The sequence below is a fragment of the Budorcas taxicolor genome, chromosome 1, assembly GCF_023091745.1.
Source record: "Budorcas taxicolor isolate Tak-1 chromosome 1, Takin1.1, whole genome shotgun sequence".
NCBI lineage: Eukaryota > Metazoa > Chordata > Mammalia > Artiodactyla > Bovidae > Budorcas > Budorcas taxicolor.
In genome coordinates this window covers 5772400-5800002 of record NC_068910.1, presented here as the reverse complement: position 1 = coordinate 5800002, position 27603 = coordinate 5772400, and the positions used below count along the sequence as shown (strand labels likewise).

The 27603-nt window shown below is 49.6% G+C and overlaps 1 protein-coding gene across 1 annotated transcript in view; it reads left to right on the top strand.

The window, feature by feature from the left end:
- Positions 1 to 498: 498 nt before the first annotated feature.
- The window catches only part of SLC6A11 (solute carrier family 6 member 11), a 122153-nt gene continuing 95048 nt past the window's right edge, over positions 499 to 27603 (top strand). Inside the window, exons 1-5 of the mRNA XM_052637934.1 lie at positions 499 to 739; positions 3747 to 3881; positions 4002 to 4142; positions 7467 to 7557; positions 27214 to 27346. Coding sequence (XP_052493894.1) covers positions 499 to 739; positions 3747 to 3881; positions 4002 to 4142; positions 7467 to 7557; positions 27214 to 27346 — 741 coding nt within the window. The remainder of the gene's footprint in view (positions 740 to 3746; positions 3882 to 4001; positions 4143 to 7466; positions 7558 to 27213; positions 27347 to 27603) is intronic.

Below are 27603 nucleotides of genomic sequence, written 5' to 3'. Positions count from 1 at the left end.
GCTTTACAGCCGCTCCTGTTATTAGAGGTGAGAAACTGAGACCCAGAAATTCGGAGATCACAGAGTGGGGAAACTTCAGGGCTTGGTGTCTGGAGCCCAGCCTAGGCCTGAATACACGCTTCCACTCTTAAAGAGGCCAGTGGGTAGGACACGGGGAGGGAGGGGGCGCGCGCAAGGTGCTCGGCGCGCGCAAGGTGCTCGGCGCGCGCAAGGTGCTCGGCGCGCGCAAGGTGCTCGGCGCGCGCAAGGTGCTCGGCGCGCGCAAGGTGCTCGCGGGCTCCTGGGCCCGGCCTAGCCGGGCTGAGGCGACGCGAGCGCCCGGCGGGGCCGGGCCGCCGCGTCCCCGTCCCCGTCTCCGCGCTGGCCCGGCCCGGCCCGGCCCCTCAGCTCCACCCCCTGCCTCCCCCTCCCGCCCGCTCGCGCCTCCTGAAAAGCCAGCCCGCCCGGGGCGGCGGCGCAGAGCCGGGCCCGGCGCACGAGGAGGCAGCCAGCGCGGCCATGACGGCGGAGAAGGCGCTGCCTCTGGGCAACGGGAAGGCTGCCGAGGAGGCGCGGGAGTCTGAGGTGCTGAGCGGCGGCGGCGGGGGCGCGGGGTCCGCGCGCGACAAGCGCGACAAGGCGGTCCACGAGCGCGGCCACTGGAATAACAAGGTGGAGTTCGTGCTGAGCGTGGCGGGGGAGATCATCGGGCTGGGCAACGTGTGGCGCTTCCCCTACCTGTGCTACAAGAACGGCGGAGGTGAGGCGGCGCGCGGCCCCGAGGAGGACGGGGTGGGAGAAGGCGGCCCTGAGGGGGCGGGGAGCCGCCCCTCCCGCGCCTGCGTGCGGCGGGACCCCAGTCTCGCGGGGACGCCGGCGCCCGGCCCCGGGGCCGCCCGGCGCGAGAGCGACCCCCCGCGCGACGCTCGCCGCCCAGTGCGCATGCTCGCGCCGCCGCTTCGCACCTGAGCGCGCCACCTGCTCGCACCACCTGCTCGCACGCGGGCCCTCGTCCGCCGGCTGTGTGTCCCGCCCCCGGGGGCGTGCGGTGCCGACCGAGGCCGGGAGCCCTTGGCGGGAGTTCGGGCGCAGGAGGCAGTCCCTTGGAGCCTCCGCTTTCCTGACTGGAAGCGCGCGTGAAGGAAAGGGGACTTTGGTCATCCGAGCAGCTTCGGGGTTCTGAGGGCTTCCCGAAGTGCCAGCCTCTGGACTCGACTTAACTTACCTCATCTCGTTTCACAGTCGTCTTTGTAGGTGGCGGTATATACCCCGTTTTGCAGGGGAGGAAACTGAGGGACAGAGAAGTCGCTCACTCCCCTAGGGGGAAGGGTGGGGTTCCGACACCACAGGCCTGGTTTTAAAGTGCGACTGGACGCATAAGCGGGAGAACTTTTTTAGGGGAGGCCCGTTGCCGTTTGGTCTTCCTTCCTTTCATTTGCCCGTAGGGCCCTTTCTAGGACTGTCTGGTGGGAAGATGGGCACCGAACAGCTTCTTTGACTGGTCTCAGAACAGTTAGCAACAGTACTGACTTGCTGCTTAGAAGGTGCTCAGAGCTTGCCGGGGTCAGGGAAACGAAGGTGAGCACAGAGTCGTTTCTAGTGACAGCATGTCCGAGGCTGCGTGGTGGAGACGCAAGAGTTAAGTCCTCAGATGTCCCAGCTCCAAGAAGGGCGCGGGGGGTGGGGGGTGGGGGGCTCCAGACTTGAGGAGCCCCCACCTGTCATATCAACAGGAGAGCTGGCAGGGCCATGGCAAGGGACCCTGTGAAACCTCAAGGGGCACAGTTTCTGCAGAGAAAAGCCCATGTCCGTGTAATCCTCCTTCTCTTTGCTGTGTCCCTCCAGCGGATCCCCAGAGCCCAGCAAAGGTGCCTCAGAAGTTTGGCAGGAACAGTCTGAGTGAACTCCGGGAGATGGTGATGGACAGGGAGGCCTGGCGTGCTGCGATTCATGGGGTCGCAAAGAGTCGGACACGACTGAGCGACTGAACTGAGCTGAACTGAACACTGTCGGGCTTTACGGGGCAGGACTTCCTGTGCGGGCAGCTGCAGGGAGAGCGAGAAGGGGACTGCTTGGCCAGGGCCCTTTTCTTTGGAGACATTCATCCTGAAGGCACAGGCTGCTCCAAGCCTGCTCTGCACTGGTAATGAAGTGGCCGCCGGTGTCGGTGGCTTGGCACGGGGAGAGAGGGAGTGGCCTCAGAGACCCCGAACGTGCCCTGAGCCGTCCGCTGGGAACCTGCCTCTCCTTTTTGCGCATTCAGCCTGTGTAAGCTGCTGTGTCCGCTTAGACGCCTGTGGAAACCCTTTAGGATCGTCCCAGGCAAGAGTTGTTTAAACCTCTCCTTTTTTTTTAAAGCAGGAAATTGTTATACCAAAACCAGAAATACATTCTTAAAATCAGAACATTGGATAAGCTGCATTAATTACTAACTCTCAGATTAAAAAAAAAAAGTTTGTAGTGAGTACAGTTTAAAAATGAGTCTTTTTTTTTTTTTAACTCTAACTCAACAAGAATCTCCGCTGGGTGTACAGATATCCTGGTTTAATTATCTTAAGGATTACTGGCTTTGTGAATAGAGAGGCCACAAGGCTTTCAGAAAGTGTCATTTTATTTTAAATTACAGCATGTTAGGGAAACTTCTGTGGCTTGTCTTAATCAGATTCAGCAAACAGACCCTTTTATCTTCTTTCAGGCACTTTTTGCTTTCTAATATAGTTGGGGTATCTGCTTATCAACTGTTTAACTTTCTTTAAAAAAAATTACACGGCTCTACTCTTAAGTTGCAACAATACTTTAGTATTTCTTTCCCAATGTGAAACTTTGTAAAAATAGAAAAGCTAAGACCCTTTCACAACCTGGTAAATATTGTCCTATTACCAGGATTGATCAAAATCATTGCTGTTAATCCTGGGTTAAAGGGACTTCATTTAGCAAAAAGCAATTTCAGTGAAAGCCTTCATTCGCAAGATCAGATGGTGGGGAATAGCTTGTGTTTTCATGCTTTGTTATTAGACAGGAGAGAGAGAATGAGGGATTTGGAAAAATCCCTTTCTGCTTGTAATGGCTCATGTTCACCTCAGTTATTTAATTTGTTTCACAGAAAGGCCCAGGCGGTGGGTATTGTGTTTCAAAATGGGAGCACTAAAGCTTACGGTGGTCTTTTCTCCAGACTGATTCAAAGCCAGCCTCTCTGGCTGTATTCTTGCTATGAACTCCTCGTATCTCAGCTCCATACCTGGTGCTCATGTACAGGGACCTGTTACTGCTCATTGTGTATTTCCTTAAGAATGCCTTTCTTTATAAAGATTTTTTGCAGGTTACTTCCAAAGTAAAAAGAAGAGGCCCCCTCCCCTGGCCGGTTGAGGTTACTTTGTAATATAAAAGGAGGCTGCAGCATTCAGGGAGGGAATAGATTTGACTTGTGCTGGAGGGTCCGATGGGTAAATGAAAGAGTCAAGCATATTATGCAGTTTCTTAAACTTTATCATCTTAACTGTACAACCATTCTGAAATAAGTAGTGCAGTTTGTACGTATTAAAGCCTTATTTTACAGGTGAAGAAGTTGAGGCTGGAAGATGTGACATGGACTTACTCAAGGGAGTAGCTGGCAGAGAGCCCAAACCCAGGCTCACATTGTCTGACTCTGGTCCTCATAGCAGGAACTCAAGCTCAGAGCATATGCTGTCTTGCCTCTAACAGGTTATTCAAGGGCTGAAGTGGCAGAAGCAACTTTAACTTCATTCCTTTCCTTTGCATCTTTGCAGGGGCATTCCTGATTCCCTATGTGGTGTTTTTTATATGCTGTGGGATTCCTGTTTTTTTCCTGGAAACAGCTCTGGGACAGTTTACGAGTGAAGGTGGCATTACATGTTGGAGGAAAGTGTGCCCTTTATTTGAAGGTACGTGCTGAGTTAATCAGAAAGTGAAAGAATGCCTGGGTATTGTCAGGCTGTGAAGGGCAGCTTTTTTTAACAAGTTGGAGAGGGACTCAGATCACTGCCTTTTCTTTGTTCTTTCAGGCATTGGTTATGCAACGCAGGTGATTGAGGCCCATTTAAACGTGTACTACATTATCATCCTGGCATGGGCCATTTTCTACCTGAGCAACTGCTTCACCACCGAGCTCCCCTGGGCCACCTGTGGCCACGAGTGGAACACAGGTATGGCCTCCCTAGAGGCTCTCTCTGCTGGTCTCACTGGGTGAGCTGGGATTGCTGGTGTGTCACGTGTCTTGCTGTGAGTTCAGGTTCCACTGAAGCTGGGGGTCATTTCTGTGCCTGGTCTGCATACTCACATGAGCTGAGCACTAGCCCAGGGACTGGTACAAGGAGAAGAATTGTGGCTTTCTTACCTTGCTTTGCCAAATATAGAGGCTGCGTCCTTTGGGCACACAGTAAGGATGCAAGTATGAAGTGCTAAACTGAGATCCAGGGCTTCAGGCTGCAATTCCAGCCCTGCCTCTGAGTGTCAGATTTTCCTGTCTAAAATGAAGGGGTTAGACTAGATCAAGGGTTGCAGACAGGAGGGCTATCAGCCAATTAGGCTTTAAATCGGTGACCAGCCCATTTAAAAAATGTATTTGTTGTATTTGTGTTTTCAAAAGTTGCAAAATCAGAAGGCCGGGGACGAAAATCCAGATTCCCAGCTTCTCTTGAAAAGTTAAAAAGATCTGGCAACAGCAGAGCCACATTCCCACGGTCACGCTTGGCAGCAGTGGCCGCAGCTGAGAAACGGCTGCTGTCTGTGGGTGAAGCATGCGTCCTCAAGCTGGCCACAGTCCCCACCCAGCTCATACGGCTCCTTTATTCTACCTGTCCACCCCAGTAGACACTTACATTCACCACCGTCCTCCTCCCTTCAATGGGTAACTTTTGAGATTACTTTGGATTCTAATATACTGCTTACTTATCAATTTGTCAACCTGTCAGGACTGAGTCTTACAATCTAGGGAAGACAAATACTTCTCAACCCCTGTGTATGGAGACGGCTCTGTACAGACATCACTAATCGATGGCAGAACTCTTTCGTTTTGAGTCTAGTTTTGACCGCGGAGCTCTGCTCAGGACTGCTCTAGACAGTCACTGCCTTTTGACTGCAGTCAACATACCTGCTCTAATCTATTCACCGTCTGTGTTGTAACCTGTGGTTAGGTTGTCCCTGTAAGTGGCCAGTCATCCTGAAAGCTGAGATACAGTAGACAGGGCAGGATGCTGCTCACTGGCAGAAGGAACAGCAGTCATTAGGCCAAGAAAATGCTGTGAACTAGCTTTTATCCCTGCAAAAGCTTACCTTGTTTCCCCACCCAGCACATATTTTGGGGGGGTTGAGGGGAGTCTCTTTTCGTTCCCTGGTTCTTCACCTTTCTTTGCCCAGAGGCATAATCAAGATATTTATCAAACTAAAATTCAAGGACATATTCTTGGAAGTCTGCAAGTTGTCCATGATAAATTAATTGGGCAAATTTATTTTGAGGGTACTCTAAAAATAGGTGCATGTTCTAATCATCTGTACATTCACTTTATAAATGAGGATGGTTGGGGATCTCAATGCCTGACGTTGTCCACCTTGACAATTTAAGATGCATTCTTGGTGAATAGGATGATGGTGACCAAGGGAAAAAGAGATTTAATTCATAAATGTTCACTGATACTAAGTCCAGACAAGAATGCAATGAACTGTAGGAACAAAGGTTCTGCAAACCAGAGAAAAATGGCGATAGAACTGAATCTCAAATAGCGCATGGAAAAATAAGCAAGTTTAACTCCACAGACCTTGCCTCCTACCTGTCAGGTCCATTTTTCTGTTGGGAAGTCAGTTTAATCTCACAAGATGGCATTATCGTGCACACCCATTTTATGCTATCAATTTGAATTGTGTTGGTTCAGTAGTATGGTTGGTATTTAGATTGTAAAATCTGGCTTTAGAGTTGTTTGAATACTTGAATCACATAGGCTTTATAACTCATTGCTTATTTTTTATAAATGATTAAATGTCACTTTAATAAAAATGCCTTGTCAACTTTGGTTGTTGGAGAAATTTTTTTACTCTAGAAAAAAAAAATTTGAGAGATACTGTATTAGAGAATCTGATTAGAGCCGAGGGCTCCTTGCTCTAGAAAAAGGCACAAGGGCACATTCAGGCATTTTGCTTATAACTTTAGGTTCCCAGACTTCTCTTGGGATTGGCCGTGGACCCCACAGACCATCTCCCTTCCTGGTATGGTTAGCACTTGTCCAGAGAAGTGGGAAGGGAGCAGACACTTGGGGGGCTTTTCCCCCAGTGGGCTGCAAAGCTTTCTTCCACTAATTTGCACTCCCCTTTCTCTGAAGGCATGTCAACAGTTGTAATGTGTGAAGTGTCATGTACAGGAGGGCTTCATGCTCCAGTGATTATAGATGTAGTTGGAGGGTTTGTGCATACATGAGTGGAGTGAAGGGCCAGCATGAAGCTAAATGCAGGCTTCAGGCTGGTCACTGTGCTGGGGGCAGGGGCTTTGAAGTGAGTGGGCGCACGCGACGCTGTCCTCAGGGAGCTCACAGCCTGGTGACTAAGGCGGCTCTATGAACAGGGAGGTGCTGTAAAGAGACCTGGATTCCACGGTGGCAGACAGAACCAGGGAATAACCATGGCAAAGGAGTGGAGCCTTGGCTGGACTGTTTTCTTCCCCTAACTGGCTGGTGACTTGTGAGCAGGGAGAAGGTATGGGCAGGGGTCCCTTGACTACTTCTGACCCTTGATTCATCCTCTTCGAAATAAAGGGAGTTGGAGAAGGAAGTTTCTTGGAGGACCTTTAAGTTCTAACTGCCTTAGAATTCAGGAGAGGGAGATCAAAGAAGGCTTCCTGGAGGAGAGGACAATAGGCTGATCTGGGCTCAAATGATGGACACTCATGTTTTTACCTTGAGATTCAAATCCCCTTTGGTCATCAAGTCTCATGAAATGAGAAGAGATATTCAATAAATCCTTTCTTAGATTGAGTGAGTGAGGGAATGATGAAGGAACCAGGGATTCTTTACATATTCGGATATTGTTTCATCTAATTGTCGGGTCTTTATGAAGCAGCTGTGACTTTAGCCTGAGTCTCACCTGCGTGATTGGCCCAGGGACACCATGGCTGATGCCCTTTTTTATCCCTCACATTCCTGCCAGGGTGGAACAGGTAGATGCCATGAACAAGCCTTAGGCAGGGAAGTGGAAAAGGTGAAAGATTCAGGAGGAAAGAATTGGACAGGGCATACTAGTGGGAAATAGAGGGAAGAGGTGCCCTACCCCCAAAACTTCTTCTCTGGTTGGAATCAAGCCAAGCCTCCCTGTTAAACTGTTTGTACGTGATTGATTTTCCCCACAGCGCTCTCTGAGGCATGTTTACCTGGAGCGGCTGGGTAAAAACCACCTGGTTGCACCATCGGCTCTGAATGTTGTCTAAGCTCCAGCCCTTGCAGAGGGTAATCTTCTTGTGTTTCCTGTCCTGTTTCCCACTGCAGAGAACTGCGTGGAGTTCCAGAAACTGAACGTGACCAACCACAGCCACGTGTCCTTGCAGAACGCCACCTCTCCTGTCATGGAGTTTTGGGAGTAAGTGGAAACACCTTGTCTCCTTCGGCCTGTGGAGTCTCTGCCCTGGTTGCCCCCACCCCACCCCTGACCCTGCTTCCAGCCTCCAGCCTTGAACTTCCTGGCTTCTGTGGGCATTTCTTTAGAAGCCAGAATGGAGATCTTGAGAGGTTTTCCAAAGGGGCACAGATGAGAAAAATGCTTTCTCGTTCTTTGTTGACATGTCAGCATGCCTGGTTACTTACTATGGCAAGAAGTGCTTGGTAAAATGATGGGCAGTTTAAAAGTTCATTTTTAGCAAAAGAGAAGGTTTGGACTGTTTGCAATAAACCAAGTCAAGAGTATATTTAGCCTGGAAAGCAGAAGTCTCCTGAGGGGACAGGTTGGCTTTCATTCAGTAGCTGCAAGGTCATGTGGAAAGGACGTAGATCAACTTGAATGGGGAGAGGTTGTAAAGAAACAAGTACTTAAGGAGCGTGCAGCCCACAGTGTTGTCTGCAAGTACTTTCACAGGTTGTGAGCCCTCATACCTGGAAGTGTTTGACCAACAGAAGGCTGTTGATGGTTTTGGGGACAGTGCCTGAATCCACTGACTTTATAGGCAGTAGTTGTATGGGTGGGCATTTTCCCAGAGACGGGCATTTTTCATCAGTGTTCCAGAGGGATCTGTGGCCCTTGGAGTTGCAGGGCTGCCATATACAGTTGTATAAGTTGTTCACTGCACAACCCTAGAGGGCAACATTTACATTGTGAATGTGCAGAATTGTGCAGTGCCCCAGGAATTGAAGAGAAGTCTCCTCTATGGGTTGAAGACTGGATAAAGGCTCACTGAGGCTTTTCAGTTTGAAAAGGTCTGACTTCATTGAGGAACCTCCCCTACCCTAGTGCTGATGAATAGTAGTGTAGAGAAGCAATGGTTTTATGAGTGATTTTTTAAAAAAATTTAACCAGATACCATTCTTAGGGTGTGGCTTTTCTTCATTATTTATGTGTGGTATACAGAAGTTTCAACTATATTGAATTCAAAGCTGCCAGTATTTTTCTTTTCGGTTTGCACAGTGAGTGTCTTATTTAAGATATAGTTCCCTACCTCAAAGTTGCAAAACAAACAAACAAATATATATATATATATTTCTGGGTTTTCTGAGTTCTAAAGTTTTTTTTCACATTCAGGAATGTAATCTACCTGGAATATTATTTCGTATAAGATATGAAGTAGGAATCCAGTTTTGTTTTTTATATAAATAACCAATTTCTCCAGCGGTATTTGCTGAATCATCCATCCTTTCCTTACTGATTTGTAATGCCATCTTCCATATAAAGTTTTACTAAAAGCATAGATCTGTTTGAGGGCACTGTGATCTCTTCATCTATTTTGCTACCTGTGTGTCAGTACTATACCTAAAGTTTAATTTTAAGCCTTGAACCCACAAGACAGGTCCCTTACTTTGCTGTTTTCCGAAATTATTTTAGTCTTCCAGATGAATTTTAGAATAAGCTTGTCAGGTTAAAAATACAATAACAAGAAAGAACAAGTCTGTGGGGACTTCGGTTGGGAGGATAATGGATTTATAGGTTAATCTGAGAAAACGGACACCTTTGTGATCAAGCCCCTCTGTTCACGAACATGGTATAGCCCTCAGTTTATTTAGGTCGTTTAAAATGCCTGATGAAGTAGTGCTACCTCCTGTGGTTGGCAAAGAAGCATCGCGTGGTTGGAAATGCAAACTCGCCAGCTCTATCCAGACCGACTGTTGTTGTTCAGTTGCTCAGTCATGTCTGATTCTTCACGACCCCATGGACTGTAGCATGCCCAGCTTCCCCCCTTCACTATCTCCCGGAGTCTGCTCAAACTCATATCCACTGAGTCAGTGATGCTCTATTTGACTATGACCTACTGAGTCAGTCAGATTGATCATGTATGCGACATTGTGCCGGAGTGGAGGCTGCTTTGTGTGTGGGGGGTGGGAGGGGCGCTACCTGGCCTTTTCCAGCCCCAGTGGACTATAGTTTCCTATAGGAATGTTTTCGACCTGCACATTTGAGGATGGCAAAAGATGGTCTCTGTGGTCCCTTAGAGAACAGAGCCCGAAGTCCTACACTGGACGAGGTCTCTAGGTAACTTACATTGTTGTGTACCATTCATTTCCTTTGTAATGTGTATGGGAAACCTGGATTAAGTTCTTATTTGTGCAGCGTGTTTGTCTGAATTCCCCAGGAGGCTGTCATGAAGCAGCACCTTTTCTGGTTTTGCTCCCCACTGCTGGTATATGGAAGACCCTCAGTGAATATTTACCGAATGTAAAGGTACATGGGAGGAAGGCAAGCAGACAGTATTTTCTAGAAAATAGTACATGAGGAGAGTCAAAGAGGGCTCTGGCAAGTACTCATCTTATCCCTAAGCTCCTCGGAACAGCACTGACTGCTTCAAGGACCCCTTAGTAATATCCGTGTGTGCATGCATACTTAATCGCCTCAGTCATGTCCAGTTCTTTGCGACACTATGGACTGTAGCCCACCAGGCTCCTCTGTTCATGGCATTCTCCAGGCAGGAATCCTGGAGTGTGTTGCTGTGCCCTCCTCCAGGGAATCTTCCCGACCTAGGGGTTAAACCTGAGCCTCTTGCATCTGCTGCATAGGCAGGTGAGTTCTTTAGCACTGAGCCACCTGGGAAGCCCATAGTATCCATGTTACCCAAGCATTTGGACACCAAGTGGTGGGAGGGGACAGTTAGTCTGTGTCCTCACGTGTAACTGGGCCTTTTTGCCTGCTACTCGGTCATTCAAGATGAAAGTCGATGGCAGAATGAGCCCATGGTTCCAATTTTCTACTCTGATTGTATTTGTATCATCTATGTTGTGCATTTCCCTGGTGGCTCAGACGGTAAAGCGTCTGCCTACAATGTGGGAGACCCGGGTTCGATCCCTGCGTCGGGAAGATCCTCTGAAGAAGGAAATGGCAATCCGCTCCAGTACTCTTGCCTGGAAAATCCTGTGGACAGAGGAGCCTGGTGGGTTGGACACGACTGAGTGACTAAACTTTCACTTTTCACGCAGTGTTGAATTCTGCATCCTTAAAGCCGTCCAATTCTGGTGTGACACTCCTTCCTTCCTTCGTAAGATGTTTGTATCAGACAGCTCTAATTCATCTTTTCCCCAGAGGTGAACTTGGAACATAAGACACTCTGTGAGATGTTTGTAGCATCCTGTGAAAAACTGTTTGGGGCCACATAAACTTGAGAAGGGCTGAAAGCTGTGCCCTCCAATAAGAATATCCATTACCTTTGATTAACTCAAATTCCCGAACGTATTTTCCCGTGCAGTTTGGAACCTTTCCCCTCATCCGCCTGCCCTCCGCAACCCCGGAATGCTAGCATTCCACTAAACGCAGCCTGGCAAATGCCACGCTAAGAGGAAGTTCTTGAATTCAGCCAAAGCTTGGCTTCTGGGGTTTAGAGGGAATGTGCCTGATTCCTTTCCTATGTGACGACGCTTCAAGTATTGGATCCAGTGTCCTCGAAGGTGTGTCTTTCCTGGTTCTCTTTGCTATTTCCTCGTGTGTCTGATTCCTGCCTACACTGTGCTCTTAGTGTCCTGTCTCTGCTGCCTCTAACCCCAGGTCCTCATCAGGGCCACACGGCTTGGTCAGAATAGACTACCTCGGCTGGGTGCTTGTTCATTCATTCAGCAAACACCTGAGCTCCTGGTGCATGTGAGAAGGAAACTGGCATAGCTGGGAGTGGTGAAAGTAGAAGCTGTGGCCCTAGCCCTCTAGAAACGGAGGAGAAACAAGCCTGTGGATCTCAGTTATAAGGTGCTACTTCCCTGCCCATGGCTGGCCATGCCTTTACCCTGACCTTGGGCTTCTGACATCTTGAAGGTTCATTTCCCCGTTCAGGGAATAATTAATGACTATCTTAGCCACTGAGAACAGCTCAGGCTGTGGATCAGTCCCAGGTTCTGGGTCGGGCAGGGGGCCTGTGGGGCAGGGGCGGCTTGTCTTCCTGATGTCAGATTTCAAAATCAGGCCACCCTGGTTTCCCTTAGTAACTCATTATGCGTCTGGCACCTGTACATCTATCTCAATATGTTTGCAATTCTGCGTTTTGAGCCCATGTGCCCTGTGGGGATTGAGTGCTATAAGAGTGTAACCAGCATTGTGGCGTCAGATGGACTGTGTTCTGTTTTCACTTTCTTTTCTAGGCACTCTCATCTCTCTTGTCCACGGTTTTGCAAGCAAGTGCATGTTCGCCATGCGTACAATTGAAAGTGTTTTTCGCATGGCGTCCGTTCAGCACACATTTGTTGTGAGCATATTGTGTGCTAAGCCTGCATTAAGCTCTAAAGGGTAATTTCTTCTCTGTCTTTATTCAGAAGGATGCAGTCTTGTCTTTTTGGTTTCTTTTACTGGAGGAGGTTTTAAAAATTTGTGTATTTCTAAATCACATGGCCACTTGAGTTGATTTTCATTTGGACACAGAATTTGGGCTCAGAGTTGCTGAAGTGAAACTGTTAATTCTTTCTGTGGTTCTGGGGCTGCCCCTGCCTCCCTCACAGCCTCATCTTCCCTTCTGCCCACCCCCCTTCTCTGGACTGGTGCCCTTTGTATGTCCTGGGCTTGTCCTAGGCTCAGTCGCAGGCTTTTGTAGAGAAGAGTCGTTTTGCTTAGAAGATTCCTCACCGGTTCCTCGTGTATCTGGCTCTTTCTTATCATCAGGTCTTAATTCAAATGTCATTCAGTAAGCTCTCCCAGCCCATCCAGCTGAGTCAGTACCCTAGTCCTTCTCCACCCCATCTGTCTGTTTTGTTGTCTACATAGGACTATCTGAAATCCTTGTGCCTTTATTTACTAGTTTATTCTCTTTCTGTCTCTCTGTTAGACTGAAAGCCCTATGCCAGCAAGGACTGTCCTGTTTAGAGCACATTCTAAGTGCTCAATAAATATTTATTAACATGCATGGATGGACGAGTGAATGAATGAGTGAATGAGTTTCTTAACCCTGTGGAGGTCAGTGTCGTCTTAGTTCACTCTTGTTCCGTGTATTGAAGTGTATTCCCAGGGTCAGAAACATCATTCGTCTCTTAGATCAGCTCCCCTTTATAGAAGTGGGTTCTCTGGTGAACACTTGATTTCCTTATTGCCAAAGTCACCTGTGCTTTCTTGTAGAAAAATGTAGGAAGTATGTCTGAGTAGAAGAAGGAAAAAACTGCATACAACGCGATTTTATTTTCCATGATGCTAAAGCAGGGAGGGGTTCTTGCCTAAGTCTGATGTTCAGACTTGCTAGTATCCACCAGACCCTCCCTGGATAACCGTGCCTGAAGCACAAACCAGGCCTCCCCCCGCAGAGCAGAGAGCAGTGCTTCTTCACTCTCGCTGCTGCTGGCAACTGTCTGCCCCGACTTGTCAACACCAGGGGTCCCTGCTTGCCCAGAGCCCCCGCGGCCCTCGAAGGACCAGTAAATAGATGAGGCGGTCTGAACACGATGCTGAGAGCGGAAGCTCGGGGTAGAGGCACTGCTTGTATATCCAGGTGCCGAAAGGTTCCAGAGAAGTGTAGTGATAAGATGTGAGGATGCAGACAGAGACCTGGGCTTTAAAGCCAGGCAGCAAGAATTTAAATGCTGTTGCTTCCACTTGTCAGCTGTGGGCTCACTGCTTGAATCTGTTTGCAGCTCATTTGCTTTGTCTGGAAAATGAGAGGAGGAGGGGGAAGAGGAGGAGGAGGAACAGTTGGGCTTAGTAACTGCAGAAGAGCTGTGATCTATAAAATATTACTCATTCTTGAACATTAGAGTAAAGATACTCGTATATAAAATCTGCTATGAGGAGATTTGTTTTCATAAATAGTGGGTGTCTCACACTGAGTCATGGGAGGCAGGGATTTACTGAACTGCAAGAGTTGTGTCTGAGGTTCCTTTTACATCCTGATGCATGCAGGAAGAGAAAGGAGGTCACGGTTAGTTACTAAGCACTTGCTGTGTACCCTGGCCCCAAGCATGGTCCTCCAGGCCCATCGCTTCATTTACTCCACCCACCCATGGGAGAGATGGTACGACATCACTGGACAGATTCTCATCTCAGGGGATTCTGAGGCAGGAAGAGGTTAAGGGGCTCATCCAGAGTGCCTTTCTTGGTGAGCAAGAGCCGGAGCTGGGCTGAGAGCTGGCCACCCTTCCTTGCATGCTCCTCTTGCCCGTGACTGAAACGCCATCAGCTGCCTGTTTTATCTCAGGGCAGTATCCCACTGGCCTGTCCCTCCTCTCTGCAGTCCTGAGGCACTAGGTTCTCAAAGGGAGAGTTTTGCAGCAGATAGTAGTTGTTCAGACACTAAGTCGTGTTTGAGCCTTGGCGACCCCATGGACTGCATCATGCCAGGCCTCCCTGTCCTTCATTATCTCCTGGAGTTGGCTCAGACTCATGTCCATTGATTCAGTGATGCCGTCCAACCATCTCATCCTCTGCTGCCGGCTTCTCCTGCCCTCAATCTTCCCCAGCATCAGGGTCTTTTCCAACAAGTCGGCTCTTCATATCAGGTGGCCAAAGTATTGGAGGTTCAGCATGAGCATCAGTCCTTCCAGTGAATCTTCAGGGTTGGTTTCCTTTAGGATTGGCTGGTTTGATGTCCTTGCAGTCCACGGGACTCTCAAGAGTCTTCTCCAGCCCCACAGCTCTATATAATTGATGGAGGGAAGGAGGGATGAACGAGGAAGGACTTAAGTCTCCAGCGCCCAGCACAACGAAAACACAGAAAACCTGTTGGCTTATGTCTTCTTGGATTTCAAGAGGCACCTTTAGGAAATGACTTGAACCTTGCTTTTAGCAGAACACTGGTTTCCAGCTGAGCCAGGCGTTGTGTGTGAGGCCAGCAGGCTCTGATCTGCTGTGATGACAGATGGAGATTGAGGCTGGCCCCCCAGTGTGTATTGTGGCCCCGCAGCTGGTGGCACAAGGGGTTCATGAATGGCTTTAATTCAGGCTCAGGCAGAGAGTCACACAGAAGGGCCTGCTCCCAAATTTTAGTGCATTATCTGATAAAGCCAAGAGAAAGTGTTTGAAACTCTCCAGATTTTACACACACACTCAGCTCCATGCTTTCCCTGGAAGACCTGGAAGATTAGGAAGAAGCCCCAGAGCTGGGAACTGACTCTGCTACTCACTCATGGGGACCCTGGCATGCAGTTCTGAACTTGAGCTGCCTCCCTGGAGAAACAGGTGTGCCCCGCCACCCTTCCAGGTGCAGGCGCAGTCAGCATGCAGTGATGGAGGTGGGGCGGGGGCCAGGAGTCCATCAACAGTAGTAGCTCCTCTCACCCCTGCATCTTACCCATCCTCAGCCTGTCCCGCTGCCACCCCACAGCTCAGGTGGTTCAGGTGACATTCAAAGAATGGAGGCCTCCTGGTGGGATACCCTGGACCGGTGGGGTTTGGGGAAGGACCAGGGCGGTTGGGGGGGGAAGACCCCCGACCCACCCACGCTCCCACGCCGGATCTCTCATCCAGGACTTTTCCCATGTCATATGTGTTTCCTGCCCACCACCCCCTCTGTAGCAGACAGTGACTCTGCCAGCCTTAACACTGAATGTGGTGTCAGACCCTCTCTGAGCCTTTGGCCACTTGTAATACAGAGCTGCTATACTCGGGGAGGTGTGGAAGGCTTGGGCAGCACTTTGAAGCTATGCTGAGTCCTGCCAAGGGGGAGAAGGGCAGGAACCCGAGGGAGCTGGGACCCCAGCCTCGAGGCAGCGAGGCCCTTTCCACTGCGTGGGATCCCTGCGTATAGATGCCTCTCCTTATTGCCTCCTGGGTTGCTGGATCTTAGCCTCCAGCCACGCGGGACTGGAATAGGTGTTGAGCTTGGGGTCAGGAGATGGGGGTGCAAGGCCAGCCTCTGCCACTCACTGCCTGTGGTCCGTGGCAAGGTCCACACCTTCCTGGAGCCTGAGTCTGCTCTGGGCAGTGAGTGTGAGATAACCTGCACGGTGTTGTCTCTGCCAGAGCATGTTCTGTACACTCTGGACGTATTGCTTTGGAAAGGCAGAAGCCTGGTGGGGCACTTCCTTCTTAATAGCCTTTAAATGACTTGGTGGTATATTTACATACCATAAACTGTACCCCTTTTCGGTGTATAATTCATGACCTTTGAGTAAACTTGCCAAATGTGAAGCTGTCACCACAAGACTGTTTTGGACTATGTTCATCATCCTAACAAGATCTCTCATGCCCATGTACGGTTCATCTCCGTCCCACTGCCAGGCAACTACTCACCTGCTGTCTGTTTCTTGGGTTCATATAGTCTGGATATCACATACTCATTGGGGTCATACAATGTGTGGTCCTTGCTCAACGTCCTCTTTCACTTACTTAGCAAAATGTTTCCAGGCTTCATTCATGTTCCAGCCTGTGTCACTGCTTTATTCCTAGTTTCATTTGTCTGACTGTGGGTTGATGGACATTTGGGTAGTTTTCAGTTTGGGGCTATATTTGAATAACCAGTCACTCAGTCATGTCTGGCTCTTTGCAACCCCATGGACTGCAGCATGCCAGGCTCCCCTGTCCATCACCAACTCCCAGAGGTTGCTCAAACTAATGTCCATCGAGTCGGTGATGCCATCTGGCCATCTCATCCTCTGTCATTCCCCTTCTCCTCCTGCCTTCAGTCTTTCCCAGCATCAGGGTCTTTTCCAATGAGTCTGTTCTTCGCAACAGGTGGCCAAAGTATTGGAGCTTCAGCTTCAGCATCAGTCCTTCCAATATTCAGTCCTCAGGACTGATCTCCTTTAGGATTGACTGTTTTGATCTCCTTGCAGTCCAAGGGACTCTCAAGAGTCTTCTCCAACACCACAGTTCAAAAGCATCAATTCTTCGGCATTCAGCTCTCTTTATAGTCCAACTCTCACAGTCATACATCGATGTTGGAAAAACCATAGCTCTGACTAGATGGACCTTTGTCAGCAAAGTAATATCTCTGCTTTTTAATAAGCTGTCTAGGTTGGACATAGCTTTTCTTCCAAGAAGCAAGTGTCTTTTAATTTCATGGCTGCCATCACCATCTGCAGTGATTTTGGAGCCCCCCAAAATAAAGTTTGTCCCTGTTTTCATTGTTTCCCCATCTATTTGCCATGAAGTGATGGGACTGGATGCCATGATGTTTTTAACTGGATGCCATTAGTTTTTTGAATGTTGAGTTTTAAGCCAGCTTTTTCACTCTCCTCTTTCACTTTCATCAAGAGGGTCTTTAGCTCCTCTTCACTTTCTGCCGTAAAGGGTGGTTTCATTTGCATATCTGAGGTATTTCTCCTGGCAATCTTGATTCCAGCTTGTGCTTCATCCAGCATGGCATTTTGCATGATGTACTCTGCATGTAAGTTAAATAAGCAGGGTGACAATATATAGCCTTGATGTACTCCTTTTTCAATTTGGAACCAGTCTGTTGTTCCATGTTTGGTTCTAACTGTTGCTTCTTGACTTGCATACAGATTTCTCAAGAGGCAGGAAAGGTGGTCTGGTATTTCTATCACTTGAAGAATTTTCCACAGTATGTTGTGATCCTCACAGTCAAGGGCTTTGGTGTAATCAATAAAGCAGAAATTTATATTTTTCCGGAGCTCTTGCTTTTTCGATGATCCAGTGGATGATGGCAATTTGAGCTCTGGTTCCTCTGCCATTTCTAATTCCAGCTTGAACATTTGAAAGTTCATGGTTCAGGTACTGTTAAAGCTTGGCTTGGAGAATTCTGAGCATTACTTTGCTGGAGTATAAGATGAGTGCAATTGTTTGGTAGTTTGAACATTCTTTGGCATTGTCTTTCTTTGGGATTGGAATGGAAACTGATATTTTCCAATCCTGTGGCCACTGCTGAGTTTTCTAATTTTGCTGGCATATTGAATGCAGCACTTTAACAGCAACATCTTTTAGGATTTGAATGAGCTCAACTGGAATTCCGTCACTTCCAGTAGCTTTGTTTGTAGTGATGCTTCCTAAGGCCCACTTGACTTCACATTCCAGGATGTCTGGCTCTAGGTGAGTGATCACATCATCGTGATTACCTTGGTCGTGAAGATCTTTTTTGTATAGTTCTTCTGTGTATTCTTGCCACCTCTTCTTAATATCTTCTGTTTCTGTTAGATCCATACTGTTTCTGTCGTTTATTGTGCCCATCTTTGCATGAAATAGTCCCTTGGTATCTCTAGTTTTCTTGAGGAGATCTCTAGTCTTTCCCATTCTGTTGTTTTCCTCTATTTCTTTGCATTGATCCCTGAGGAAGGCTTTCTCATCTCTCCTTGCTATTGGCACTCTGCATTCAGATGGGGTTTGAAGAACCTAGGGGTTTTGCAAAGGCTGAGTTTTATGTTTACCTTTTTAACAAACTGGCAAACTTTCCCAATGTGGCTAAACTGTTTTACATTCCTGCCAGAAATATATGAGTTCCATTTCTCTGTATCCCTTTTTTTTTCTTTTTTTAGCAGATGCTCTTGATTTATTCAGATTGGCTAGGAATATACTTTTTATGGGTCTATCTTAAGGAGTTACTCCAAATATTATTTTTTATACTAATTAACAAGGAAGTGACAAGATAGAAAAAATTATACTGGAAGAATAGTACATTTTTAGGAGTCAAAGTTCAACAAAAATTCTTGAATATGTATGAGTGATATTATGATTTCGATATGTTGACAGAAAAGACTGTAATTTTTGGTGGGACGAGTGCACATTTTGGTTTCTCTGGTCCCAGTGTGATTGCTTGTCTTGGTGTAATTTTTTTTAATTTATTCATTTTAATTGGAGGCTAATTACTTTAAAATATTGTGGTGGTTTTTGCCATACATTGACATGAGTGAACCACTGTGTACGTGTGTCCCCCCGTCCTGAATCCCCCCCTCCCACCTCCCTCCCTATTCCATCCTTCTGGGTTGTCCCAGTACCTCGACTTTGAGTGCTCTGTTTCATGCATCGAACTTGGGCTACTCATCTATTTCACATCGGTTCTTGAAGATACTTATTATTGTCTAGCTTTTGGATTAAGCCATCCTCGTGGGTGTACCCTTGTGGGCATGAAGTGGCATCTCATTTTGGTTTTAATTTGCACTTTAATGAAGACTAGTTCTAAGTAAGTTTGGGTTAGACAGAGCTATTGTTAGTTACTCAGTCACATCCAACTCTTTTTGACCCCATGGACTGTACCCTGCCAAGCTCCTCTGTCCATGGAATTCTCCAGGCAAGAATACGGGACTGGGTAGCCATTCCCTTCTCCAGGGGATCTTCCTGACCCAGGGATTGAGCCCTGTCTCCTGTACTGCAGGCAAATTCCTTACCATCTCAGCCACCAGGGAAGCCCAGAGAGACAGAGCTATAGAGATGCCTCTATTATGGGACTTCTCAGAGCTTTCAATATTCTAATGCGCATTGGGACTCTCTGAAGAGGGCCACAGTATGTAGCCATTCCTCAGGGAGCTCCCTGTATGACCTCAGGGTGCCATACAGGATTAGTGTTCTTTGGGAAGCATTAGCCTAGGACAGAGGTCAGAAAACCGTGGACCAAACCCATCTGCTGCCTGTTTTTGTAAATAAAGTTTTATTGGAAGACAGCCACAGCATTTGTTTAATTGTCTCCGGCTGCTTTCACACAGCAAGGGTAGAGTTGAATAGTTGGAACAGAGACCATACACCTTGTGAAGCCTAAATCCATTCTGTCTGGCATTTTATATAGAAACAGTTTGTGCACCAGGCATTTGTAGGTCAGAGGTCAACACAGATGCTCACTGCATCTTCAGGGTGAAGGAGGTTCCCGGTTTACAGGTACAGACCAAGGAAGCACTTGGTAAGGCTTTGTATTATTTGAGCTGATGCTTGAAGGACAGGCACAATTGTGAAGGCATGTGAGAATTGAGAGGGACGTTCCTGGTAGAAAGAACTGTGGGATGGATCCTGGGGAACGGAAGAGTATAGGATGTGTTCAGGACTGGAGGGGACTTCCACACGATCTGGGAGGATTTCTGCAGCCACAGAAGAAACTGGTGCGGGGAACTCCACACATTACAGACCAGCTTCATTGCCTTGTTGTCAACCCTGAGTGACACATTTCTGGTCCATCTTCCCAAGACAGAGCTGTGGGACTGAGCTCTATCTCTCAAGTTGAGCACTTGTGGCTTCAGCCTCTGCCTTTCTGGGCACATTGCTCCCCTAAGCCACGGTTTTCCCATCTGTAAACTGGGAATCATGGTTGCACTGACCTCAGTGACCAGGAAGGAAATGCCAACTGTCCCTGTCCTTGTCATCACCTGTCTCCTCCCTGAGGGCAAAAGTCACCTGCCTTCCTCATCACCGCAGCCCCTGTTCTCAGCGCACTGAGCAGCCCGCAGGTAACACTCGGTCATTTTCCCGAGGGAACACGTGATGCGGAGGCCTGAGTTTCCTGCCAGGAGGGTCTTGCCCTGAGTCCCCAGCTCCGTTTGGTGCCTCCACCAAGGGCCCTGCAGGAACAGACCTCTGACACGGGGAGAGTTGATGGCCCACACTGGGCCAGGGAGGTGAGAGCAGGACCCCGAGGGGGCAGGGAAGGTGCATTTGTTTGGGTGATCAACGGTTTTTTTGTTTGTTTGTTTGTTGCTTTGGGAGACCGGAGAGGAGGCCCGAGCAAGGCTATTTATAGCTCGGCCCCTCAGTGCCAGTATTTAGGGCGGTCTCCACTTCCCCGGCAGCGCTCCCGTCTGTGACAGGTTAAAGAAAGGTGATGTGTACACCAGCTACGTGCTGGACATTAAGATGAGGCCCCCCGTCACCAGCTGGGGGCCTGTTCCCACACCGCCTGCCCCAGGCTCTCTGCCGTGGTGGGAGAAGGACCTGCTCCACCTCTTCTTCCTCAGGTCAAACCACTCTCAGGTCTGGAAGCTGGTGTTTGGAAAGGAGTTGCTGGGTGTGGAGCTCCCCTCCAGACTCAGCCCCTCTGTGTGTAAGGGGCGGGGAGGGGGTATGGAGAGGGTAATTAGGGTGTTTCAGGATCAGATCTAGATACTTCCTTGAGACTGTGGAGGACAGAGGAGAAGCCTTGAGCAGAAGGCCTCCTCTCTCTGGGGCCAGCTTCTGCCAAGGCTGTGGGCATCATCATCAGAAACCTGTTTTGGGTCCCAATCTGGGTCAGTTTCTTGGCCTTTCTGGACCTCAGTTGCCCCACCTGTAGAATGGGTATAAGAATGTCCTTGGAGTGGTTACGTTGCCGTGAAGACTGAATGTGTGAGATATGAGGACTTTTGCGTGGCACCCACCACAGTCACTTCTGCCACCAGCTCCTTCTTGTTCCTTCCTCCGAGAATCTCTTAAGAAGAATGGTTTGCTTTTAAACTCACCTGTTGGATTCCCCAACTCTTTCCCTCCTCTTCCCACAGAAATGACGCCTCCCCCTGTGGACTTTGCCCCTGTTGCCCATCTCAGAAACTTCTACTCACTCCTTCCTCCCTTGTCCCCATTCCATCCTGTATTTGAAACTTTTCCCTCCCTCCTGACTCTTTCCCAGTCGTGCCAACCTGCAAAGATAGCTCTGATACCCTGTGGCCAAGAACTACCAGCCTCTGACCCCGTCAGAGCAGCTTCCCCAAAGATCTGTCTCAGCAGGTCTCACCTCCCCACATGCACCACTGTCTGAAGCCTGCCCCACCAGGGCTGAGCAGCTCTCCTTCCTTCCCCCACCTCCTGGGTTCCGAACCCCACAGCGCTGTCCCTCTCAACAGGCTGCTGGAAAGATGCCCTCTGCCTGCAGATGCCACCTTCTCCAGGGATGCTCAGCCCTTCTCTGTCCCCTAAAAGGGCTCCTCTGTCGTCCTCTCTGCCTGTAAATGATGGGGCTCTGGGTGCCCCTCCTGCTCATTTCTCCACCTCTGCCCAGTTGACCTCATGCTCTCCCCGGACGCTTGATGGCCAAGGGCTCAGGTCCGATCTCCTCCCTGCATCTCTGTTGTGAGCTTTTATAGCCAGAGACTCAGCTGTTTCTGGCCCTTGCAGCCTCCTGGGTGTTCCACAGGCATCTCAAAATCACCTTATCTAAAAGGCTGGCTGACTCTCCACCTCCTCCTCTTCTATCCTACTTAACAGTTCACTCCTGCTCAGCTAACGAGTCCCCCTGCCACCCCCGTGTATCCATTCAGGTACACAGTTGGTGTCAGCCTGGACCTCCCACTTCCCTGCTACCTGCTACCCCCAGGGAGCCACCTGGTGTCCCTGCTGCTCCTCAGCCCCACTCTTCCCCTCCAAAGTCATTTCCCTACCTTAGTCCAGCCCCTCCTTCTTTATTGTCCTAGTTAATGCAAAAGTTTCCACACTGGGCACCTTGCTCCATTCCACGCCTACCATCCAGTCTTCCCACTGCAACCAAAGAGAGCTTTCCAAAACATGCACCTGATGGAGCCTTGCCCCTTTGTAAGGTTCTCCTAGGCTTCCATCACCCTCAGGAGGGGGCGCCCGCCCCTCCACAAGGCTCACCTGCTCATCACTCCAGCCTTGTCCTCGCCCTTGCGTCTCACCCCGCTGCCTGCTGCACACTGAGCCTTTTTCTGGCCTCCAGGAGCCCTGGTTCCAGCCTCCCGGCTTTTGCCTTTGGTGGCCTTTCTGCCCCCAATGCCTCCCTCTTCTTTGTTAACTGTCCTCCTGCTTCCCAGGACCTCCCCACCCCACCCCTACATCCTGACACTGGCCAGACTTTCAGTGAGGGGCCCTTGCTGCTCCCTGTCCTCACCCTCTCCGCACTCTGCTCTGTTCAGTGGGCTGTCTTCCCCGGTGGACCGTGAGCGCCTGAAGGGCGCCAAGTGTAGCGCAGTACCCGACACACTGAAGACACCTTCATGAGCACCGCTTGAATAAATTGACAAATGCATGAAGGACGTGTGCCGGGTACTGCTTTTACCCAGCACACGAAGACACGTGAAGTAGCTTTGGGGTACGTGCCTTTGATTTGTAAAGAGAGGAAGGGGTGATTTTCATGTCATGGGGGAGTCTAAGGAGCAGGCACCACGGGTGAATGTCTGGGCCCTGGAGCCAGGATCTTTGGGTTCAGATCCCGACCCTGTCACTTGCTCTCAGTGACTTTGGGCAAGTTACCTGACTGCCTGGCACGTCAGTTTCCCCATCTTTGAAATGATGATAACAACTGTACCTTCCTCAAGGATTGTTAGGAGGGTAAGATGAGTTCCTGCTTGAAAACCAATGGAGACACAGACCTAGAGGGCAGACTTGTGGACATGGCAGGGGGGAGAAGGAGGCGGTGGGACAAATGGAGAGAATAGCATTGAAACATAGTCACTACTGTATGTGAAAGTAGATGACCGGTGGAAATTTGCTACATGGCGCAGGAAGCTCAAATCCCACCTAGACGGGTGGGGTGGGCTGGGAGGTGGGTGGGAGTCTCAGGAGGGAGGGAACATGTGTATACCTATGGCTGATTCATGTCGATGTATGGCAGGAGCCAACATAATATTGTAAAGCAATTATCTTCCAATTAAAAATAAATAAATGTTTTTCTTAAAAAAAAAAAGACTAAGGACAAAAATACAACAACAAAGAGAAAACCTATGGAAAGGGGTGATGTCCCTTCCCCAGGGTCACGCAGCTGGTCAGGAGCAGAGCTCGGTTTCGAGCCCAGGCATTTCTGTATGTGCTGAGGGCTGAAGAAGCAGAGACGTTACACCTCCAAGTGCTGAGTGGAAATCTCCAGGCATAGTCTTAATGGCCTGAAAGAAAAAATGCCACGTGAAGAACCTGCCTTCCTGCCTGTCTCACAGTAGGTGCACAGTAGGTGCACAGCATAACCCAGGTCAATGAATGCCTCCGAAGGGCCCCATGCAGTCTTCAGCATCTCCTGCCCCGTGAACGGTGTCGGGAGGTCTGTTCCCGGGTCCTTTTCGGCCAGGGTGTTGGCAGCAGACTCTTAATTTATTCAGACCCTTCTTCTGTCCCAGCACTTCTTGGGGGAGGGTCATTAAGAAAGTTTTTTTTCTCCCCCCCCCCCCAGGAAGAGCTGTGCCTTCTCCAAGTCTCCGGAGTTGAGTGTCCCAGCCCCCACGCTCTCAAAGGCTGTCCTTGTGGGTTTGAAAACAACCTGACAGCCCTGCAGGCTGAGAACCTGGCCCCCCGAGCCTCCTTTCTTTGGAAACTCAAGGTCCATTGCTAGTTAGAGTCAGCGCTGGTAAAACCTAAAGAAAATAGTTTGAGGATGTTTTCAAATAGTGTCTGGTGGAACAAAAGAGCCATTCATCCCGCGTAGCTTTTAGTAATGTGCTTCCTATTCTGGGAACTAGATTGTTCAATTAAGCGAGAGGGCGCTGAAGCCGGCTGCATGACTCGAAAGTGTGCAGCCTCCAAAATGTGGCAGAGGGGGCCTGCGCCAGCTCGCTCCTGGCAGGTCTAACCCCTTCTTTGTCCCCGGGTCCCCGTGCTGTCTCCAGTTTCAGGTGCTCCGTCCATAAAAAACACGACATCAGTCAGAGGGCATGTGTGTGCGTGCAGCCCTGCTAGATCTGAGTCCTTGGTACCCTGGACATCTCCCTCTTCCTCGGCCACTTTCTCTTCTGCTCCGGGTTGTCCTTTCCCATTCACCAGCTGATGGATGTTCTGGAAGCTTTCAGGGGCCAGGGGTGGGGAGATCTCATGCAGTATGTCCGGTGGGAGTATGCATCCTCGGCTACGAGGCTCTTGGTCTGGAGACAAGGAAGTCGGTGAGCACCCTGAAGTTCTTGCAGAAGTTTGGGGGTGAGTGGGCACAGCAGTATATTGCTCTGTTCTGGGGAGACAGTGCATCCCTTCAGTAACTTCTCAGAGGACCCCTGCTCCCTCTTCAAGTAGTGATAGTGGTAGTGAAAGTCGCTCAGTCGTGTCCGACTCTTTGCAACCTCGTGGATTGTAGCCCGTCATTCTCCTCTGTCCGTGGGATTCTCCAGGCAAGAATACTGGAGTGGGTTGCCATTCCCTTCTCCAGGGGATCTTTCCGACCCAGGAATCAAACCTGGGTCTTCTGCATTGCAGGTGGATTCTTTACTGTCTGAGGCATTAGAGAAGCCCCCCTCCCTTCATGTTCTCTCTCTCAAAAAAGAAAAAGCCTTGTTGTTTCTAAGTTATTCCTTCATTACCAGGAAATTCTACTTCTGCAGTGATAGCCAAGCCTTGCCCTGTGTGAGCAATCCTTGGGAAAATGTAACAAAATGCAAGCTTCCTCAGAACCATTCCATAAGGATTCAGACCTGACGGGTCCAGGATGGGACCCAGGAATTTTTACATTTTCAGCAGGCGTCCCACAAGGACCATGCTCTGGATCTTGCTGCTCGGTTATAAGAATGTGCTCAGTTGCTCAGTTGTATCTGACTTTTTGTGATCCCATGGACTGTAGCCCGCCAGGCTCCTCTGTCCATGGGATTTCCCAGACAAGAATCCTGGAGTGGGTTGCCATTTCTTTCTCCAGGATGTTATAAGAATAGATATTCATAGAAGTTTCATTTAATACAGCCCCTCACTTTAAAATGAATTAAAGCCAAAGACTGCTAAGGCATGAGAAACAAATAAAGTAATCCTTATAATGAAGCAGCTGTTTCCTTTCTTTCTCAAACAGCTTGTACTTCTTTTTGCCCAATTCCTCCTAGTATAGGGCAAGAGCTGCACCATGCAAGCTTCTTTATCCTCAGTATAATTGTAGTGCCTGGCACCCAGTATGTGCTCAATAAATATGTATTTAAGTAGATGTTCCCCTTTCTGGCTATCAGTCTAGTGAGAGCTGGCTTTCTTGAGAGTAAATCCCTGACTGTACGTAGCCCAGTTTTGTCTGGGGGCCTGCCTGATTTCTCCAGCAGGGTTTGGGGCTGGAGGGAGCCTGCAGACCAGGGCTAATTATTGCCACGGAGTCATTAATGCAGAATCATGCCCCAAGTAGATTCCCAGGGAGATAGACACTGAGGGAGCCTTTCATGCTTGGTGGGATGGGAGCTGCTTTTCTCAGAGGATGTTCCCAGAGCACCCAGGCGACTGGCGTGGTCTGGTGGGGGTGGCTTGGCAGCCGAAATGGGGTTCGTGGAGCAAATGTGGAGGGGGCTAGTGTTGATGCCACAGTTCTGGACAATATGGAGTGTGGCGAGTCTGACTCTGGAGAAACACAAGCCCCGGGATCTGCTGTGAGAGACAGGCCTGTGTCAGCTCTGAAGGACGGGTGGGTTCCAGGCGAGGCTGTGGGTGGATGCATCCTGTGGCCTGGGCCCCCTGGACACCCCTGCCCCTTGGCCCGCTGTTCAGCGCTCCCAGTGATGCTGCCTCTGTATATCTGCCCGGCTTTTCCCTTCTGCTCTCAGGGCCCCCACGTTCCCCGAGTACCCCATGCTCTGTTTTCTGGCCATTGCTCGTGCTTGTCCCTGGGCCTGAAACTATCTCTACCCACTCCCTCTTCTGGCTAAACTCGATCATCCTTCAAACTCTAGCTCAAATGTCGCTTCTTCCACACAGCTTTCTCTGACCCCATGGCAGTCTGGACAGTCTGGGTTGTGTTGCAGTAACAAAGATCTTACTAGCTTGAAGAAATCGAGGTCTGGTGTTTTTTGAATGATTGGTTATTTAAATTCCACCGTGCTTTACAACTTTGAAAAGTTTCACACACATGACTTTGTATATTCCCGCGTGTGTTAGTTGCTCAGTCGTATCTGACTCTTTTGCGATCCCAGGGACTATGTATCCCAGAAGGCTCCTCTGTCCGTGGAGTTTCCCAGGTACGAATCCTGGAGTGGGTAGCCATTCCCTTGTGCAAGGGATCTTCTCAATCCAGGGACTGAACCTGTGTCTCCTGCCTTGCAGGAAGACTCTTTACCATCTGAGCCACCAAGGAAGTCCTGGAATAACCCTGTAATAATCTTTTTTTTTTAAAGAAGCTCCTACCCTGTATCTCCCCTTGCCCTGCCTGCCTTCTCCCCACTGGTAACCACGAGTTTGTTCTCTGTATCTGTGAATCTGCTGCTCTTTGGTTTTATTCACCAGTTTGCTGTATTTTTAGATTCCTCGTACAAGTAACATCATCCAGCACTTGTCTTTCAGCAGTTTCTTTCTTGCTCATACAGCGGCACTGACCTAGGGTGGCCGGAAGGCTCACATATTGTTTCCTGAACTTGAGCTTCTAGTGGGTCGCTTGGACACATGCTTCTGTTAGGACAGCAGCACTCGTGTGAAGGAACAGGGCAGACCACACCGCCTGGCTCTGAATGCTGCCATCTGAAGGGCCGTGTGTGCCTTTGGCCACAGCAGGTCCTCTGGCCAGAGCTGAGCTCAGCAGGAACGTGTCATCACTGCTCACCCCTCAGGGAGGGACCTGGAGTGTTTGTGGACAGTCCTGCCATCTCCTGGGATCCCTGAAGTAGGTTCACCGCTTCCCCTGGACGTTCTCCACGTGGCTCTTACCGTACTGTCCCATACGCCATCTCCAAACCCCATCCGGTCCCCTTCACCCCACAGGGTGAATCCAGGATGGCTAGGGGCTGGGTCTCGTTCCTTTCTGAGACCCCCACACCTGGCCCTGGTATGACCCAGAGGAGACGCTTGGTGAACGGTGGGCGCATGGCTGAGTGACCTGCCCCTGCCCCTCGGCAGCACTAGCCCCTGCCCACGGTGGGGGCCGTGTGGCCCATCTCCAGCCCCCATGACTCTGGGCCCTCCGTTCTGCAGGCGCCGGGTCCTGGCCATCTCAAATGGGATCGAGCACATTGGGGACCTTCGCTGGGAGCTGGCCTTGTGTCTGCTGGCAGCCTGGACCATCTGTTACTTCTGCATCTGGAAGGGGACCAAGTCCACGGGAAAGGTAAGAGATGGATCTTCAGCTCGCTGCAGGAGGGGAGGGGGCGAGTGGTCCTCGTGCAGGCTCACAGGTGACCCAGCACCCGGGGCATCAGCTCCCGATTGGGAGCCAGGAGGAGCACTGTGCAGCACTCTGGAGTCCAGAGTTGAAACACCCTGTCCACCGGCTGTTCGCCACACGCCTCGGGGTTGTTCACGTCCCCCTTCTGTGCCTTGGTTTGCTCACCTGTGAAATAGCAAAGCCTCATCCTGTTTTCTTCC